A 20711-nucleotide genomic window follows, 5' to 3' on the forward strand; every position below is an offset into this window, starting at 1 on the left:
TTCCGAGTTAGCAGAGTATCTGAAGTGTTCATGGACTGTTCAAATCCAGGCTCTGTTTCACAGGTATTGAGTGTGGAGGAGGAGGAGAGCAGAGGAAGGGAAGACAGTGTTTGACTTTTGGCTTCTGGGTTTGTATGCAGTGGTAGCTGTGCAACAGGGGAGGGGTTTCATAGATCAGATGACTTAAGATGCATCTGAATGTGATACTGTTCCAGGAAATATCTCAGTGCTCCAAAGTGCCACAAACCAACCAGCTGATAAGCAGACACTAGTGGAGGGAGCAGAGCTGTTGAGTTCCCTTCCCAGAGAAGGGGAAGGTTAGCTCAATGTTTCAGTTCTTTCTCAGCTGCACTGCTGGGAAGGCTTCTGTCACAAAGGCAGAATGCAGCATGGTCCCCACCTTCTCATGAGTTTGCAGCTATACGTAAAGCAAGTCTGAGGAGTAAACCTGTTTCGCTCTATTATTGACTTAGGATTTGGGGGAGGGCAGGAAAACTTCTTGGAAACATCATGCAAGATTTTCTGTTTGAGAAAGTGGAAATCATGTTGCTCTGAGAAGTAATTTACTGACACCTTTCAAATGTCTCCTCTGTATACAACACAGATTCCTGCAGTCAGACTGTGGCAGACTTGTGCTTCACTTGGCTTTCCTCCTGAACAAACTGTTGGTGTTTGTCCTTAGAAGGTCTGCTCTCCACCCCGCCCCCAAAGCTCTTAATTTGACTTGCTTTCCTTGATACTCGCTTAATTCTACTTTGGAAAACTCAGTAAAATCTCAAACTGAAAAAGCACTGGTTAATTGATGGAACTCTTTCCCATTTAATGCCACCTCTGAATTCAAAACCTTGATCCATGTGGTTTCAGTCTGGTCAAAGTACAGTAGTGAATCAGTAATGGTGTTAGACGTGGGCAGGAGACAAAAGAACCACCTACTATATCCTCTTTTTCTGTCTTCTTTCTTCCAGCCCAGCACGTGCATTCCTGGTTGCAGGGAGTTCAGCTGGCCATCCACGTGGCTGGACTGCTGCCCTCTCTCTGGTTCAGTAGGATGTGACCGAGGCTTTAATTAGGATTTTTTTTTAATAGGCTAGTCTGCTCAACAGCTTGGAAAAGTTTGTTAAACTCCCTTCATTTTCCACTGTGGCTTGATTAATTTCTATGTGTAGATGAGGCCTTGAGGATGGAAACTGTCACTTATTTCTAATCACATATTTCATCTTCAGATTTGTTTTCAGACCTGAAAGAGAACAAATTCTGAAATTAAATTAAAAGTAGTTTAGGTTGCGTGAAATCTTCATACTGCAGTATCAATAGGGTAAAGATTTAAGTGCAGTTTTGGAGAATTTCTCCTCCTCATGCCAAAACAGGCATCAGGAAGGGAGAGAATATTTAGAATAGCTGATATAGTTTGATGTGAATAGATAAAAAACCGTGCAAGATAATGCCTATAAATACGATCATAAGAGAAAACTTGACTTGATTGTGAATGGAAAGTGAAGTTTATTTCAGGTCACCAAAGGTCCTTTGAGGTTCATTCATGTGCTGGACTCAACACAAGGTGCTATCACTGGCACTGGAGCAGGAGAGATGAGGTTGTGGGGAGGGCAGTCACTGCTTGGGTGAAACCCTCTCACAGACCCAAAATGCAGCTGGGAACTAATGAAATAAGTGTTCTTGGCATGGGACATGGGACAACTTGATCTGGGGGATTTACAGGTATGTGTGAAGGTCAGCCTTGGTAGATACAAGTCTTGGTGTAAGTGGGGAAACACAAGGTGCTGAGGAGCTTCTAAGTGCAGAGAGCAGGATGAGAATTGGAAAGGCACTGGGAAGGCAGGCAGGGTAACAGGTGGCAGAAGCTGCACTTCAGAGTTTGGAGCTGGTCAATTCTAAGTCTCTTAGAATTAACAAATACCAAACTTTTATTAAAAAGGAGGTTTTTGTTTCTGGGGCAAATGGTTTTTGAAAATCAGATGTGAAGCTGCCTTGAGGAGTCCCTCAGACTTGCAAACTTTGTGTTCTTTGTTTTTGAGCCTGCCAAGTGCTGAGGTAATGGGCATGGGGCACAACTTCAGAGTAATCTAAGCAAGGTGGAATTTAATTTCTTTCTGCACTCTACTCTCTACACACTTCATTTTTTATGAATCAAACTGTTAAATAGCACACCTGAGTGCAGCTAAGACTTAGGTTACATTTAACCTTACTTTCAGATACTGAGCAGCTTTCTGAGTTTTGCAAGACCGTCATTTTAGTCTGCTCATCTAAAAATCTCAGTTGTATACATACAGATAAAATAATTATTTAGAACAAAATTTAAAAAAAATATGAGGGGTAAGTGACGCTTTTCAATCCTTATAGTCGCCATTTAACAACAGACAAATTTCAGTACATCGTGTCTGAGCTGATATTTCCCCAGAAAGTGGAGCATTAGGACACTGCAGCAAATCTTTGGTGTGTAAGTGGAGCAGGAAGCATCGTTCTGCAAGATACTCAAGGTTATGCCTCTTGTAAGTGCATCCAAGTTGCTGAGCTTTCCAGCTGGCCACCTGCCATGGAAAAGTCCAAGCTCAACATTCTCTCATGGCTGGTGTTAGCTGCTTTTTCAGCCCACAAGATCTAAGATATTTATTTCCCATCCCTTGATCTGATAAGATTTGAAAGGGAAACTTGCTGGTAAACTTGTGATTTAGTCTTGATCAGATAGTCAGTACTGCTGACTAGATTAATTCAGAAGGTGCTTTTTTTTTTTGTCACTGTCTGTTCTGGTTCTGCAGATGTCTCCTGTAAACAAAGCAATTTTCAGGTTTGCATTCTGACCTGCTGGGAACAAAGCATGGGCCTGGGGTCACGGAATAACGGGATTGTGCATTGTTCCAGGGGATGTAAATACATCCAGTTGCTTCTAAATTCTGCTGTGTTAGTTGAAAATGCCCGTTTTTCCGTGGCAGCTGCCTACTGAGAATAAATGGGATAATTTGCTGGTGATGGGCCAGAATCTTGGATCCATCCTTCCTTCTACAGCTTGGGACTTTGTTCTAACTGTGGCAGGAGTGTTGTTTCAGTTGCCTTTGGGGTGTTGAGCTGGCTGTGCCTGGAATGAGAAGCTGAGCCTGGTGTGCGCTCGCTCGGCTCCACAGAGAACCTCCGGTGTGGGAGATGAAAGGACTCTGGCAGCCCTTGCAGACAATGTATTCCCTTGGACAGTTGGCAGGGAAACAGGAAGGAATCCTTCCATGGGATGCTTAGGAGTAGGTCTGGCGTCCAGTCATGCCAGGAGTGAGCCAGGCTCGCTGCTGATGTTGGATGCAGTCATCAAACTATTTTTGTTGTTTAAACATAACTGTGATTCTTCCTCGTGAATTTGGTCTATATCCCCTTGCATGCACTGCTTGACTCTTGCTAGGTGCTGGTCAGTGAAGGGTAGGACATGCTGAATCACTGTGGCTGATGTGCAGGTCTGTCTGGTTAAGGATTTTTCTAGATTTATGTTTTTTTAAAGCTAAAATTCTGTGTTGCACTGTGCAACTTTGTGTTTTGTTTGTGGCCAGTGCTGTTTTCTCTGCTGTTTGCACCTGTTTTTCTTCCAGCCACTGCAAATCTGTGAAGCAGGAACAGCAGTGATTAGGACAGTAAGTATGAGTAAAATCAAAATTACAGGGATTTTTTTGTTAATGTTTCTTGAAGCTTTGAGTGTAGGATGGAGCCTGCCTTAGTCTATTAACAGAAAATTCCTTTCCTCCTGGAGGCACTGCTGCTGGTGTGCACATTTGAGACAAATGGACAGAATTGTTAACCTAGTCCAAAAGTAATTTATCTCATCTACATCCTGTTGATGTAGAAATACCTAGAATTTCAGGAAAAAAATGTAGCTTTGTTTTTTTCCTTGCAGCACTTGGGAGAAAGAATTGCTGTATTTGATTGCTGGAAAAAGCTAACACATGTTAAGAGTTGCCCTTCAGCACAAGAACTCTGCTCCTGTATGAGTGTTTCTTAGCTGCAAGGCTGGAATTTCAGTCACAGGATTCCACAAATCTTAGTACTGATGTGGAAGCTCTGATTAGCCTAAACTTCTTCTGGAGAATTAAATAAATAATTATCACCTGTTATTATCCATATGCTGTAAAGCACAGTTAGGCCATGTGTCATGTAGATGACTTTATATAAACCCACCCTGACGTGTACAAACAAATTTTTCCATTGCCTGTTTGTACTGAGCTGACAATGAATTTTTAAAATATTCTCAGACTTCAACATCTGATACCTACCGTGTGAGACTAGGCAGGAGAAAGGAGAGGTAATTTTTAGAAGTTTGGAACCATATGGTACTTTTTTGTAGTTGGTATGTTTGTATGGTCCAGATAGCAGCAACTTGGATAAGTACTGGAGTTGCTGGATGGGAGCCAGGAGCTCAGTCTGTTGTTAAGGAGGAAGTTAAATAACACTGGAGAGATTTGATAGCTGGAATTCTGTACAGCTTAAATAAGGAGCAGTGGTTGGTCTCTGCATTGGAGCTGGTGATTGAATGAAAAATTAATGTTTGTCTTGTGTCAATAAATTTCGATGCCCAGACAGGATGTAGAATATCTGTAGAACAGAATTGCAGTGTCCAGCAGGCATCAGCATTTCGGGGCAATTTAGGTTACTTCAGCATCCTCTGGGGGAATTCTTAACAAGCACAGACTTGCTCACCTCCTTGGAAAATAATACTGAATTCATCAGCTGTCAGAGAGGAGAGAACATGCTCCTGGCTGCAGTAAATCCATGCCCTGTTAGCAGTGAGGCTCAATAGAAGTAGAGATTTAGAAGTAATCTCTTGAAGGAGCCTGTGGGCTTGGAGAGGGGGAGCTGTTTGTTTGTAGTTGCCCCTCAGGAGAATTTTAGCCCTTGGACAGAAGCAGGGGGCAGAGCCTGAGCCTGTTTGCTTCCAAAGGATGTGTGTTAAGGTGGCAGGGTGGCCACCTGCTGCTTGTGTCCAGTAGCTCTCACTAAGGAAAGCGTTTGCTGTATCACTTTTTGATGGTGAGGTTTTGGTTCTAATTTCAGTACCCAAAAACCTGGCTGATCTGACATCTCCAACATTTTCAAATACTGGTCTCCTGGTTATTTTGTAACCTTGCTCTTCCCTTGGGCCTCTTGCTTTTGTGAAACATCTGAAATGGTAACATTCAGACCCCTTACAGTCAAAAGGTGGTTGACATCCCAGGAAGCTTGGAAAAGAGGAGATCTCAGTGTTTGAAAACAAAGATTTTGCTTGCAAGTTTGCTTTTTGTCTGTATGTGTCTCCAGCAGCCCTTATGGCATGGTTCTTATATAAATTGTGTCAGTGCTTTAAGTCCATCCCATTTGTGTATCCAAGATCTCAGAGCTGGGAGATTCCCAACCCTCTTTCTGGGATCTCCTGGATTTCCTGTGTTTCTCAGTCCTGCTGCTGAATATTTTACAGCTCCTGAGCAGAGGGTGGGTGACCAACACTGATGTTTTATCCGGGTCACTGTTCTCTCCCGTTGCAGATTCTGCTGCAGTTTGTGGCAGTTGTTTGCAGTATCTGTTTCTCTGGGTGTTTTGCTGTTAGGGGAATTCTGTTAGATCTGTATTATGGGAATTCTGCTAGATCTGTATTAGATGCTTCCTTGAAGTACAGCGTTTCCTTCCTCTGTGGTTTAATTCATCATCTGAAACAAGCTGAGACTGACAGGTCTGCCTTAAATTGTGCACTCTAAATTTAGCAGCCAGAGACAGAATGATCAGGAAGGGCTAAATAATTATTATGTCAAAAAGGCCTTGGGACAAGGAAAGGAAGAAAGCCACTTTGGAACAGAGGGTCCCCTTTCAAGTCTTTTAGTGCAGAGCAGAATTCAGAGGAACTGCTTTTCGGAAGCAAAAGTTTGAAATGAGCCAGTATTTTAGGGAACTGGACAATGAGATATTTCACTGTCCTTTATAATCTGACCAATGCTCACTTTGAATAACTGAGGGTTACAGTGACAAGTTGATAAATTCTGGCCTTGCAGAAAATGTCCAATTACTGAGTTTCTGGGAGTATTTTAAAATAATTGCATATGATTGCTGTGCATTTATTTTCATGAAATAAATACTGCTTGGGAACTCTGCCCAAAATGAGGCTATCAATGGCAAAGGAAGTGATGCCAGATTAGTTATAATATTTCTCTGTGGAGATTTCCTATGTGCTCTGAGCGTAGCCTGAAGGGACAGGGATGTTGAATTCAATCAGTTATTTTCATGGTGACTTATTTGGAGCTAATGTTAAGATGGCATTCACATAGTACAAAATAGGTAGATTAAAAATTTCTATGTTTCATGGCTTTTGCCCCTTGAGAATGCTGTGGTCAAAATAATCCAGCATGTAAAAAGTTTTAGAGAACTATTTCAGGAAGCAGGAGTATATGTTTACATTTCAACTTTCCTCCCTTTCTCCCCCACCAGTCAGTTTTTAAACAAATTGTACTATTTTCTCTGGCTTCACCAAACTTTATACTGCAGATAGGCCAGTTTAAAAAAATAACGATTTTTAAAAAAAATAATCCAATAGCGATACTGCATTGTGGGCTCATCTGAGGCCTTGTGTTTGTGTTTCTTGATTCCCCCAGTTCCCAGATGTGCAGTGACTCATCCTTCTGAACAATGGGAACAGCATCTCTTACTCCTTCTCTTGGTCCCAGTTGGCAAAACTGTTACTCAGAGGATCTGAACTGCAGAGGGAGGAGAGATCAGCAGTGACAGAATGAGTCACCCGAGCCTTGTGGTCACTCTTGTGTGGTGAGCAGGGAGTGGAACACGAATGGTCACTGTTGTACCCTGGGGCACTAAAAAAGGACCATCTGAGTTACATAAAACTCATAACTCAGAGGTCACTCTTCCCTCCCCCACAGCTGTCCCGTAAAACACGGGGTGTGGGTGCAGGAGACACCACTGAAACATCTTGATTTGTTATCAAGGGGGATGAAAATCCATAAAAATAGCTAACTGGTTTGTAACTTTCCAGTGTGAAATGAACTGACAGACTACTAGTTAAAAATAAAATAAATAAATGTCAGTGTGTAAATCTACACAGGCAGACTCTGCTGGGACTGTGACAGAATGGGGCTTCCTATCTCAGTATAGTGCTGGTTGAAATTAAATAGTCTTTCATATTTTAAGAGCAATATTTATTAATATAATTAGAATATTTTTAAAGGAAATAGTGTGCTGTTAGGACAATGCAAGATGTGAGTCTTTTTAAACCTGAAAGGCAGAAGCTGAACAACCTTCTATGAACATCATTGATCTGAGGAGGTTTCTGGAGCTGCCAGTTTTTCTTGCAACATCAGCCTGTGAAGGATCTGATCTGGATCTTTTTTGTTTGTTTTTAAGTGAGCACACCATGATGTGATTCTATTTAGGTATTTACACATAGTATAAATACACATCGAGGGTATAAATATACATTTATTATAAATAGCTTTGGCTTTCATTTCTATTTCGCTGCTTGCGAGCATATCTTAAAATAGATTGTGATGTTAAAATAACCTTTTTTTTTCCAATATAACCGTTAAAATACTGAAATTGAAGTCATCAATGTGCATAAAGATATTTTTAGTATCTGATGAATCAATTGCAAATATTTGCTGACACTTTTATAGGAAGTCACGGTCATGGACCTGAAATAACTGGCTAAGATCTGGGGAAGGAGAGCACTTGAAGTGCTAAGCCAGCTTTGAATGTGGCTGAGTGGCCAGATAGATATTGGAGAAATACTAAACATTTGCACTGAAAAAGTCAAACCAGCTTCTTTATGATCAGTGTCTTGAAGAGAAAAAATATTTTCAACACGAAAGGGGCAGCTGATAATTTATTTCAATAATTATTTGCCTTGAAAGGAAAATCTACTTTGATTTAGAAATTGTGTATTTTTATATACATACATTTATATGCATAAGCATTTGTTTGTATATGTGTGTATAATAGCAAAGGATAAGACAGCTTTGCATAAATAGTAATTTATTAGTGGAATTCAAAAATCCATTTAAGTGCAGCTTGATATAAAGCTAAATAAATTTGACTTCCAGATTTAATTAATATTGCTGTCCATTTTCCCTGGATGGCAAGGAAAAATGAATCTAGAAAGGAATGTTCAGTTAGCATAATTGTTCTAATTAAAAACACTAACAGCAAACAGTTGTGAAACCTGGAGTTTCCATATTTTCCTCATTTAATATGTTACATGTTACTCATCGAGTCAGTTAATGCTCCGTGCACTTGTGTGTGCTGCTGGCTCGAGGAGCTGAATGTGCTTCCCAGAACATTCCAGTTTTCTGTAAATCTGACTAAGATGTGGAACAAGGTTATTCCAGAGGCCTTCAGAGCAGGAACTGAGTCCACACTTCCGTAGAACATAACACAGGAATCATTAGTCGGGGAATCATTAAAGCAGGAGGTTTTTGAGTGTGTGTGCTGGGTTTGGGGTTATTATTCTGGGAGGGTTTTTAACTTCAAACCCTCTGGAGCTTGTTGAGGATTTGTTGTTTTGGCTGGAAACAGATATTTTGACTTAAGTACTGGATGCCTTTGGATTCTGTGCTAGAGGAGAATGTTCAGGTTCCTTCAGATCTGTCAGACTATGCATATGGTGCTCACACCTGTTCCAGCCACCTGACTTGTAACCTGGCTGCTTACCCAGCTCTCCCAGTGCTTTGCCATTGCTGCTTAAAATTTCCCTGAACAAATTGCGTGGCTTAATTGCAACGTTAGGAAGAGCTGGATAAGAACCTAGAGAAGTCTGTTTTCCCTAAATCACTGCAGAAATGAATGTGTATATTTTCTATTAATCAGTTTATTTTCTTACCTCCTTATCAATGTGTAGAATGTCAGTGATGGATGTGTGGGGTGGGAAATAGGGGAGGCAGAAGCTGTAAATCAGGTGATCCTGCCTGTGTGTCCCTGCATTTCACAGGCACACGGCTGTTCCCTGCTCCAGCGTGGGTGGGTGGATGGACAGGCAGAGACTCTTAAAGCAGCTGGGTAGAAAATTGGAAGAATCTCTATCAGAGATGGCCCCTGTGCAGTATTTTTGCACATCTGAAGGCACTGTGTGGGACAGAGCACAATAGATAGAGAAGGGGTTTTTTGTAGCTTCAGTGATCTTTTCTTTCTGGGCTCTCCCATCTCCTGAACATGACTAATGCTGTACAGGAAGCCCTTTTCTCTTATTCATGCAGTCTGTGATATCTCTTCTGATCCACAGAGTGCCAAAAAATACAGGAAATTACTTTCACCTTATGAAAATTCATGATTCTAAGGAAGCTCTTAGAGCAATTGTTCTTTGGAAACTTCCCCTCTCCCCCCCTGCCCAAAAAAAAAGTGGTTTTTTTTCTGTTAGCAATCCATCGTAAATCTTTTGTTGATACACGGTAGTCTTTTGCAAATCCATGTGTTCTTTCTCCTTTATGAAAAGACACATCCAGTTTTAAATGTTAGGAAATAATAAGCTCCAGCTCCTTTTGCGTGTGCCTTACGCTGGGAATGTGTCCTTGTCCAACACTGAATCTTCTGATCTCCAGTCTGATTCCTCACAATGAACTGTTGTGTTGGCATCTGTTTAGAGTTGTACTGGGGGGAATAATTCTGTTCTGCTGTCTCAGGCCCATGCTGTAGAGGAGGATGTGTGGTTTAAGAGTTTATATTGCTGCTGGAGTCCAGGGCAGTACTTGGAGAAAGTTCCATTCTGAATGAGTGACTTGGTGAGGGCACCTACTGTCTGTCATTTGGTCATGACTGACAGCCCTGCTCTGTGATAGGCATGGGTTTTCCTGCCTAAAATCACTAAAAGGCAGCAGGATTTTCCACTTGATCGTTCTCATGACATGGCTACAACCGTAAGACACATCCTGAACAATGAAGAAGACTTACTGAATTTCTTCTGTGTGCTAGGGAAGTGTTTGCAGGAGAGTTTCACTCCAGAGTAGGCTGCATCTGTAGGGAAACAATTTTGTTACTTCTTTAAAAGTGTGTGCAGGGCTTCTTGTCCCCACTAATGCAAAGAGGGGCCCTTGATTTGAGTGTGACACACAGGCAAGCTTGTGTGATAAAAGACCAAATCCTCTTACACAAGAGTAAACTTTCACACAAGAGTGAATTTTCCCTGTAAACGTTCCTCTTTTCTTCTCAATATAACTGCTAAATGGCTTTGTACAAGATGAGCAAATCTGTTATTAAAAGTCTTGAGCCCAGAAGGGAAGCTATCTGTAGAAGAGCAAGTCCTTCAGAATGTTCCTTTTTTCATTTGTTTGTGACAAGCAAGTCTAGCTTAAGTCATCGTAAATTGTGGGTGACTTAAATCTTTCACTTTTCTGAAGATATGCCAGCCAGTCTAGGATATGCTTTTGTTCACTGTTATGAATTTTAAACAAAACATTGGTTTCTTATAAATGTGTTTCATTTTTACTCCCACTCAGTGTCAGTTAACTGCACTTATCTTACAAGGGGGAAAAAGCCTAATTCTTTAAGTCAAAGAACTGACTTAATAACACTTCTTTTTTATTGTAAAGATTTACTGGATAGATTGGAGCATTTGTTCAAATCTCAACTCAACTTTGATTTTTCCAGACCTGATGATATTGCTCTGTTAGACCTCAGTGCATGTTGGAAAGTGGGAAGTCCTTGGTTCTGTTGGATTTGCTGTCCTAGAAACAAGCTTAGTTCCCACGTCTTTCCTTTTCCACAGGGTGAATCGGTGAAATACTTCCTGGATAACCTGGATCGGATCGGTCAGCTGGTAAGAAACCTTCTACCTTGGACCCAGAGAGCTCCAGGAGACAAGGAAAGCCTGAGTGTGCTGTGATTAATGGGGTTTGGTTGGGTTCTTTAGTTGATATTTTTAAATAATAATGCATTAAATAATTTCAGTTTTCTTTCTCTAGAAATAGTAAACTCCAACTTTATGAAACTGGAGCTTGGTATTTGCTTCATCTTTTTTGACAGACAGCAAGTGGAAGTTGTATTTGTGCACATATTTTGTCAGCCCTTCTATGCAGTCTCTGGATCTGATTCACTTTTCCTGATGCTCTGATGGCTGGTGCTACTTAAGGTAGCAGAATGAAACCTTAGCAAAATAAAACCCCTTCCTGGCAGTTGTAGGATTCAAAACTGTAATGAAAACATCTGTCAGGAGACTTGGAGGAAAAAGGGTTGATTTTCCTAAATAGTAACAGTGATAAGGTTCTGAAGAACAGATTTCTCTACAGTGGTAGGTTGGGCCACAGCTTGTGGTAGAATCTGTTGCTGTACTCGCTGATCATGGAGTGTGAACCTGGAAGAAGAATTTCCACTAAAGCTTTCAAGATGGTCCTTGTAAGAGTAATGAACTGTGGAAAAAGTAAATTTAAAAAAAAAAAAACCCTTTCAGTGATGACTTGATCTGCTTTATTGTACCTAAATGGCAGGAACACTGTAGCTGAGAATTTCATGATGAAAAAATACACTTCAGCCTTAAACGAAGAGGCTTGAAGGATAAAAATGTGAAGGAGTGAATTAGTCCTTTATTTTTGTTCTTGTATGTCTCAGGATCTGTAGCTGCTTACCAAAGTGTTGAGCTAAATGGTTAACCAGCCAATGTTTTAAAGCTGAGTATTCATTCTTCATGTGATGGTTTAAAAAGGCAGCTCCTGGTGATTTACTTCAGTATTCAGGCATTAGCCAGCATTTTTGAAGGACTTTTTTTGATGCATCTCTCCTTTCTTTTGCAGAATTATTTTCCCAGCAAACAAGATATTTTGCTGGCCAGAAAAGCCACGAAGGGGATAGTAGAGCATGATTTCATCATTAAAAAAATTCCTTTCAAGATGGTGGATGTAGGGGGACAGAGATCTCAGCGTCAAAAATGGTTCCAGTGCTTTGATGGAATAACTTCAATTTTGTTCATGGTCTCCTCCAGTGAATACGACCAGGTCCTCATGGAAGACAGGCGCACAAACAGACTCGTGGAGTCCATGAATATCTTTGAGACAATAGTCAATAACAAGCTTTTCTTTAACGTTTCCATTATCCTATTCCTCAACAAGATGGATCTTCTCATCGAGAAGGTAAAGACTGTCAGCATTAAGAAGTATTTCTCGGACTTCAAGGGCGACCCTCACCGGCTGGAGGACGTGCAGCGTTACCTGGTGCAGTGCTTCGACAGGAAGCGGCGGAACCGCAGCAAGCCCCTCTTCCACCACTTCACCACGGCCATCGACACGGAGAACATCCGCTTCGTGTTCCACGCCGTCAAGGACACCATCCTGCAGGAGAACCTCAAGGATATCATGCTGCAGTGAAGGAGAGCAGCCCCTGCTCTGTTGAAATTTCGCTGGAGGGTTCGATCAAAGTTTTTATCCTTTCTTTCTGGCCCTTGCATGCGGTGTAAGACCCATGCGAATTCCTTGGCTCAGGAATGCTGTACACTAGCCAGTCCAAACAGAGGAGCTATAGGCCGGAGGAGTCATGTTGATGTTAGCTACTGAATCATTTGGACTAGAAACACTACTGAAACCTGGCCATGGTAGGTTCTGTACCGAGTTTGGAACGCTGAATGACATAACCACCGTCTGCCTTCTTTGAGAACACAAATCTCTGACAAACCATGGATGGAAGACACGTTTCAAATGAATGCGCTCATTTTTCAGAAACTCTAGTTGTACAAACTGCCTTTTTTTTGTAGTTTGGAGGTGCTGAATCGATCAAACTAATCTAAACATGATGAGATTGGCAGCTGTGTTGGAGAATGTTAATGGAAGTTCCATTCTTAACCCTTAGGAATATAACCAGGTCTTGTGTGTGTGTTCAGCTTTGCTGAGGGTCTAGAATCCACCTTCCAAGGTGGATGCACAGCTCTTGTCTGAAGGTTTTGCATGAGTCTCCTGAGGCAGAAATCTAAAACTGTGTAAGGAAACTCATGTTGGAGTAAATGGGATGGGGAGTTAAGGCCTTGCTGATACGAAGAAGGGTTTATTTTGCACTATGTATGGAGGGTGTTACATCATGGGAAAGCTGATTTCCTTGGTGCAGCAGCCTGTGCTGGAGCACCCAGCCATGTATCTGCACAGTGTGTGCTCAAGGGAGATGTGCTCCATGGCAAGCCAGCACTGTCCTCACAGCCACAGTGGGCAGAATTTGTGAAGGTTCAGTGTCTCACATGACAGGGCTTCATCTGTACTCCAAAGTTTGAAAGCTGATTAAACTCTTAAGCAAAGGTTTTGGTAGCACAGCAGCTGCTTGATTAGTTCCCAACAGCTGACCTTGTAGGAAGACTGAACACCCTGGAGATCCCAGCTTTCCAGCTGCACTGATGTATTTGGACAGCAAGACCTTGCTGTAAAATTAGGCTTTAATCTGTGTCTTAATGGGATCTTCAGCCTGTAGGGATGCACATGGAACCCGGAGCACGGTCAAGTTTGGAGTCGCCCCTTTTGGGCAGTGGTTTGTGTGTAAAAGGGCAAGAGGCTGTGAATAATTTGGATGTGAACTCCGAATTTCCTTGTGCTCTCAATCTCTGCCAGGTGCCTTTTCTGCGTACAGACATTGAATCTTTTCTACTACAGGGGGGTACATGAACAAACCGAAGATATTGTAGTGCTATCCTTTAGGTAACTCACACATAGTTTACTGTGCAATTTTTGTCATAGTTTTTGTCCAAGAATAAAACCTGAAGGGCTGTTTGTACCCATAAAAAGTCAGCAGATTCCCTGGAGTTCTTATCCCCTTTGAGCCTGTAATGGCATGTCAAAACAAGCAAAGTTTTACTTCAGCTGGTAGTCCCATGGGAAATGTGGTCAAAGAAAAGTCCTGTTCCGTCGTCCTTTCATGTTAATTTGGATAAAATCTGGAATCTTTCTTCCCCTCTGAAACTTGCAGATGTTCATATCAGTATTTTTGTGTAGTTTCCTGATGCAGCAGCCTCCTGGCTTTCTTTGTGCAGGCTTCAGAGTGGAAAAGCTGTGGCTGTTTCCATGCCTGTAACAGGCACAGAATCGAGGTAAGAAGCAGCTGAGAAGTTGCAGATGGGAAAATCTAACTTAAATTTCAGCAAACTTAAACAGGAATTAGCTTCCTTGTAACAAGTCTTATTTTGCCAGGACCAACTCTGTCTTTTAAATATTTATTAATTTTTAACCTTGAAGGCGAAGAATGTTATGTGACTGATATTCAGATGGGGGGAAAAATCTTAAGATTATTACATTTGCAAAGGAAAATGTTTCACCCTGGCGTGATGCAAACAAGTTTACTCATCACATAAGGTTGGTTTCTCTAAGCCCATTTGTCTGGCTGAAGTCTAAGGCTGCTTTCAAAACTTTCAGATGTTTTCTGAGTTCTTGGCAGTGGTTTTCACTTCACACAAGACACTGGGAAAGAGGAGGCAGTTGTGGGCTCACCTGGCTTCTAGGTTGACTTGACTTTAGTTTTAGTTTGCCGTGAGCTTTATTCTTTCACTGAATTTTCCAGATGGGTTAATATAATGCTTGTTTTCTCAAATTAGTTAAACATTCCCTTTCAACTGTATTTTTTCTAGAGAATTACCTCAGTTTGGTATCTGAATCTACTGTAGTTTTACCTGGAGGCATAGCATGGAATTTCCTGTTCTGTTTTTCTCTTGATAACTCATCCATGATTTTGTATCCTTAGTCACCTTACGGTTTTAAAACTCTCAACAGAGCTAATGATGCAACTTAAAATATAAGTAACTTAAAATCTGCACCTGGAAATGAAACAGCATGAGAGATCTCACACTGAGCTCTCAAGCTGCTTTTTTTTTTTTTGTATATGGCAGTTTTGCACACTAAGTCAGTCTTAGGGAACCAGTTTGCCCACCTTGGGCCCGTTCTTGCCTTTCTTGTTTTCATTGATGAAATGGGCCTAAGTGTGGGGCTGCAGCCTGCAATGAAAATCAGTGGTTTGGCTCTGTGGGCCCAGAGTTCTGTCAGGTTTGGATAATGATGGATCACACCAGGAACCCGAGGTCAGGAAACTCCTTGCAAAAGTCAAGCACTTTCCCAAGTTTGCAAATGAGCTGGCCTGTGAGTAAAAAGGATGTGGGGGTCTTTTTGAAGTGTCAGCTTTCTCTGCAAAATACGCTCCTCTTCTTGCCACAGCTGAGTGGTTTTGGGGTTTTTTTCAAGGTGAGTTGTAGTATAATAAATCCAGAAAGTCATGTTGGGGTAAATCAGTGAATTACTAAAACAGAGCTTAGGTAGATGAGGTTGTTCACACATTTCAGGACAGGCCTGGTTGGTTGCTTAGTCCTTTCACCAGAAACAAATAGAAAACTTTATTTTAAGTGACATCCTGGAGAACTTTGCAGGTAAACACAGCTGGAGAGAACATCTTTTTTTGTTAGCTTTATAGGTTTATTGTTCCTTTGGCTGGTCAGGAAATGGGTCACAGGCAGGATGATCATCAGATGGAGACCTTGAACAAGTACCTTTTTTTTTTTTTTTTTTTTAAGAAAAAAGCAGCTTTTTGCTGTCCCTGCTCTGACAGCCAGGGTCAGTGACAGACTGTTGCAAAGGGGTTGTCTCTCCCAAGGACAAAGAGAGGAAGCTCTTGCAGCCAGTGCTTGGGGCAGAGACTGACGTAATCTTGGAGTTTAAGTAGAAAAACTAAATGGGAGTCATTTATCCAACACTACTTTGTGTTTGTTGTCCTCAAAAACAAGTGTTAAGCTAATAGAGTGTGTCAGTCAGTACCATTCCTGCAGCTTGCAGTGCTGTCAATCTCTGAACAATCCTTAGATGCATTGCAAGGTGCCTCGGTGAAGTTAAAAAGGAAGAGTGGTTTTCTGGAAGTGACATATTCAATAGGCACTTGTCACTTTGAAGGAATTAAATAGTTCTTAATGTTGAAAATTAATTAATGGTGGTTATGGAATTGAAATTACTGGCCGTTCAATTTTACAACTCAAAGATGCTTTCAGTTTTGTACAAAGAATGGATCTTATTTTATTTAATACAGCAGCATAGATTATTTGACTTATTAACTTGCTAATGTATGTAGTTTTTTTAATTGCTGCTCTGTAAAACCTAAAACTAGGCATGTTACAAGAATGAAGAAGCTCCTGAAGGTGACCATCCCCAGGCCTTCTGAGGCAGGTAAAGCTGCACTGCAGCCAAGCAGGCAGAGAAAGTAATGGCAAAGAAACTGTAGGGAAATGGAGTAGGAAGAGTTCGTTGGTACATGGCACTGGAGACAAAAATATAATTCCCTTAGGACAGCTAAAGTGGCATTTGGTGTGAAAAATGGTGCATTTGGAGTGTTTCCCATCCTGTGCGTGTGTTGGCCCCCCCCATCCCCATGGCCTCGTTCCCTCTGGGAATTCCCCCATCCTGGTTACTGTGATCTGCAAAGAAATGTAGAATTAAAGCAGTTAAAAGAACAGACGTGGTACCACTGAAGAAACCTGCAGCTGCCTTTAGTGACAGCTGCCTTCCACAGAACAGCATTCTAGAAAACAAGTCCTCTGCTGCCTTTAGATGGCTGCCTTTGTATTAACTATGTTTTAACTTATATTAACTTATGTTCTGGAGTCTTTTCTATGTGTGTACTTCTTTATTTCTGGGGAAAAAAATTCCTTCTGTGCTTGGACCTACAGGATTTCTCTGAAAGGCCCCTCTGATTTTCAAGTAGTAAGTTTTGACACCTGACTTAGCTTGGCTTCTGTCATCAAATTTTCAGGAGTACCTGCTGGATTGATGGATGATTTGATGTGTGCCAGCTTGAGAGACAAACACGATATGCAGCAACACCTCCACACAGTGCAGTTTGTCATGTAAACCAAACACTGATCTCATGATGAGAACTGTAAGTTTAGTAGCAGCCTCTTTTCTATATTCTCTTTCTAGTATAAAATCACGTGGTGTAGTCAGGGGTTTAATCTAGCACTGCCAACTCTTTACCTCATACTCTTTAATTCTGTAACACGAAGTGGTGGGTGGGGTGTTTCAGTAGCAACTATAAAACATCTGTGCCTACTTCTGTAAATGAGCTTTTAACAGTTTTTTAGGGAGCATCCATTATGGATCAGGAAGACTGGCATGGTCTGGGCCAGACTTGGCCCGAGTTAATGCTGACTCCACACAGTTCTACATGAGGACTGTAGCCTAGTGAGGAATAATTGGTAATGCAAGACCTAGTGCTTTTTAATAATACCTGTTTTGTAATTAGCTGGGGTGATCTCTGCTTTGTGCTGTGACGTGGGCACTTTGTTTTAACACTAATCTTTTTTTACATAGATGGAAATGGGTAAAGCCAGGAGATTTGGAGCTGAAACTGCCTATCTGCTAACCAGGTGATGCTGCTTCTTTGCTCATCTTGGTGGTTGGGCAGTTTAGCTTGATCCTTGACGTTTTTATCTTTCTAATGGCATTTGGAAAGCAGTGTTGAAGTTTGTCTGTGTGTTGATATGCTTGTGTTTTTACTGGGTGGGGAGTGTGGAGGTACTAGATTGTCAGTGCTGGTGGTTCTGTGCCTGGCTGGAGGAGCTGTCACAGCACAGCTCTTGGCCTGTGACTGAAGGTCGTATCTCTGTCTGGTGTGAAAATAGTCAGAGGGGGGAAAAAAGAGCAGCACTGACTTCCAAGGTGGGCATTCTGGTAAAAAAAAAAAAAAAAGCCAAAGTATGTTGGAGGGGAGCAGGAGAGGAGAGCTAGTTTCTAAACAGATCCCAAAAGCTGATGGTGCTTGAAGACTGTATTGAGGTGAAATGCCATCTGCACTGACCCAAAAGCTTTGAGTGACTCCAGAGAGCCATTGGCTGTGAATTAAGAGCAGCAGGCTGGCAAGGCTGGCCCTGGCATTGTAAATCTCTCTTCATCTGTTCATCACTGGGTGCTAAAACTCTATTTTGACTAAAATACAGTATGCAGATCTCTGGCCAGACAGTGCCTCTTACTCCTTCCTGACAGCTACTTAAACTTTCTTCAAGATACCAGAGCATGAGAAGGTAAGAGGCTGTTTCTGTTGTTTGAATAAAAACTACAACTGATGGAGAGCAACATTTTTAGGACCTCAGAGAGCATCTTTTGAGGGAAGTGACAGGTTTTGAGTAGCACAATTTCTCTGCTATTACTTCCCGTCAATCTCTCGTGCAGGCGGTTGGGCACAAAGGCTGCGAGGAGATAGCAGGGAGCAGGGGGATGTGGGGGAGAAAGGATCTGTTGGGAGATCACGAGACTGGGGAAGGTGGTTGGGGAACACAGGTTTGGAGAGGTGTGTTCAAACTCCTGTTTGTGCTGAAGCCATTAACCCTCTGTAGGACGGGGAGTGTTCCTCCAGGCTGTGTTGTCTGGAATGTGGAATGGGCTTGAATTGATGATACAGGTGAAAAAGTATTTCTGGAGACTCCACTGAACAGCAGTGCTGGTGTTTCTTGCTCTAGTGAGGAGTTGTCTTGTTTGTGAATCAAAATGTATGGAAGCAAACTGACAAAACACCAGGTTGGTTATCTGTGACATGACCACGTAGCTTAGGAAGCCAAGTGATGTTATATCTTTTATTCTGCAATGTACTTGCTCTCTGGTGCCTATGCATTAACACACATACTATGCAATATCAGTCTTTTTTTAAACCAGTTCACTACATTGGGCAAGAAAGGCCTGAGTTTAGCCTTAATTTTCTTAACAATTCACAGGAAAGTACTTTAAAAACAGTGACAAACTAAAAGAAGGTGGAAAATGCATAAAGTAAAAGCACAGTCCCAGACTGCTCACATAAGTGTCTTTCTAGCACCAAAACAGCATCCGTGATAGAAGCAGCTACTTGCTGTAATAGTTTCAACTTATGAAAACTGTGTACTAGATAAAATTATATTGTGATGTGTAAAAAGTGTATTTTATAGCTTTGGTGACTTAGTTTACTGTTTTGTATATATGAATTTTATAAATCTATTAAAACTTGACTTGTTATACTGTTCTTTATGGGTTTTGTCTTTCAACAAGAGTCTGAAGTGACTTTTTTCTTTATTAAATTTTTTTCTGTGAGAGAGTTGCTTTTGGACAAATGACAGCGTGGACTGTACGGAAGTGCAGCTGTCATACCATGAAATCTCAGTCTGTAACATTTGGGTATCTCCCACTTCTCCACTCCTGGTTGGAGTCATTCTTCTGAGTGTGTCCAGGAGCTCAGGCTGGTGACACATTAACCTGTGTGAAACTTAGAACTCGTTCATCTGTGGCATTCCTGGGGCTGACTGGGGCATTAGCACTGATGGGAAGTGGGAGGGGAGGCACAGCTGGAGTTTGCTTATGTGTTTTAAGCTCAGCAAGGGAAGATAATTGGGTCTGTTGGGATGGGAGCACCTGTTAGAGATTCCTCAGTGCTGTGTAGCATCTGATAATAAATAGCCATGGGAACTGTGCCTGCTGCTTTCCCAGGGCCAGGCCCCTCTCTGGGAGCACTGCAGAGCCTTTGGAGGGTCACCAGTGTCCCTGTCACACAGCATTGCCATCCCATGGCAACCAGCACTGCCAGAACTCGGGCTCCAGTCCTCAGGAATGCCATAACCTTTCCTCACATTCCCTCACTTCAAAAGGTCACATCTGGCAGATTTTTGTGGCAAGACTTGATTGTTTCTTGTGTAAACTATTAATGCCAATTCCACTGGCAGTGCACAACTCAAAATACTTCATGGAGCATTTTTTGTCCTTTCTACTAGTAATTGGAAATGCAGCACTTCAGCTGCATCAAGCCTTTGGGAATGGCTAACTCTGTCCCTGGAGTTGCTGAGCACTTCCAGGTGACGTGTACTGCCAGTGTTCTGCACCTCTGAAAACAAGGGCAGACCAGTTGCAAATCCAGTATGCTCTGGTAGAGGGTGCCCAGGTGTGATCACAAAGTAATCTGAAAAGCTTTCAGCAGCAGCTCCAGGGGATCCCCTTGGTGAGCTGTGTGAGGCAAAGTGGCCCTTTTGGGGCCCAGGTGTTCCTGTGAGATGCTCCTTTCATAAGTTGGCTGCACAGATGATGTTCCATAAGAGCAGAGCTGAAGCAGTTGGTTCTGCAGGTGGGTTTGTCTGTTCAGTGCCAGTGAGTGCTTGTGCCCCAGGGAGAGCCTAAACTCCATGTATTAACTTGGAATTACCTTCCCAGGATCAGCACAACTCCCTGTTCAGAACCAGAGTATCTCTTGTGCAATTTCCGTAATCCAACTGAAGATAAAAGGGAAAGCATTGCTCTTTCCCCAGGGAGAGGCTGCTCTAAAATGCAAAGTATAGCTTGTATTTTTGCTCAAGTGTACAAGGTGTAAGGTTTGGGGTGGTTATAGTAGTATTTAAGTATTTGTTAGAACTCTTTGAGGAGAGAAATTAAATAAATCTGTGTGGTTTCTAGCTCCAGCCTGGTATCTCATTATCCTTACAGACCTGGGAGGAAGTTTACTCAGTTACTAATACCAAATTTCTTGCCACTTCCCAGGACTGACTGGCATCTTGGGAAGCTGTGTGATGTTAAGGCAGGAAGAGTTAATTACGATGAGTGTTCAGGGATTTTTACCAAAAGTAGCTTTCCCTTAAAGCCTCAATTTTGCTCAGCAGAAGCAGACTTCAGTGAGAAATACCATTTTTAGAGGAGAGAGGTGGTCACAGCCACTGTTAAATCACAAAGGGCTGGATCATGCTGATGGAATGTCTTTGGAAGGTGCTGGTTTTTCCTCTCCCACCCTTGCAAGCTGTTGTAGGTAATTGCACCCCA

The 20711-nt window shown here is 42.0% G+C and overlaps 1 protein-coding gene across 1 annotated transcript in view; it reads left to right on the forward strand.

The window, feature by feature from the left end:
• The window catches only part of GNA12 (G protein subunit alpha 12), a 41434-nt gene extending 22498 nt beyond the window's left edge, over positions 1 to 18936 (forward strand). Inside the window, exons 3-4 of the mRNA XM_069029473.1 lie at positions 10721 to 10771; positions 11742 to 18936. Coding sequence (XP_068885574.1) covers positions 10721 to 10771; positions 11742 to 12311 — 621 coding nt within the window. The 3' untranslated portion in view covers positions 12312 to 18936. The remainder of the gene's footprint in view (positions 1 to 10720; positions 10772 to 11741) is intronic.
• Positions 18937 to 20711: the final 1775 nt, after the last annotated feature.

This window comes from Aphelocoma coerulescens, chromosome 14 (genome assembly GCF_041296385.1).
Source record: "Aphelocoma coerulescens isolate FSJ_1873_10779 chromosome 14, UR_Acoe_1.0, whole genome shotgun sequence".
NCBI lineage: Eukaryota > Metazoa > Chordata > Aves > Passeriformes > Corvidae > Aphelocoma > Aphelocoma coerulescens.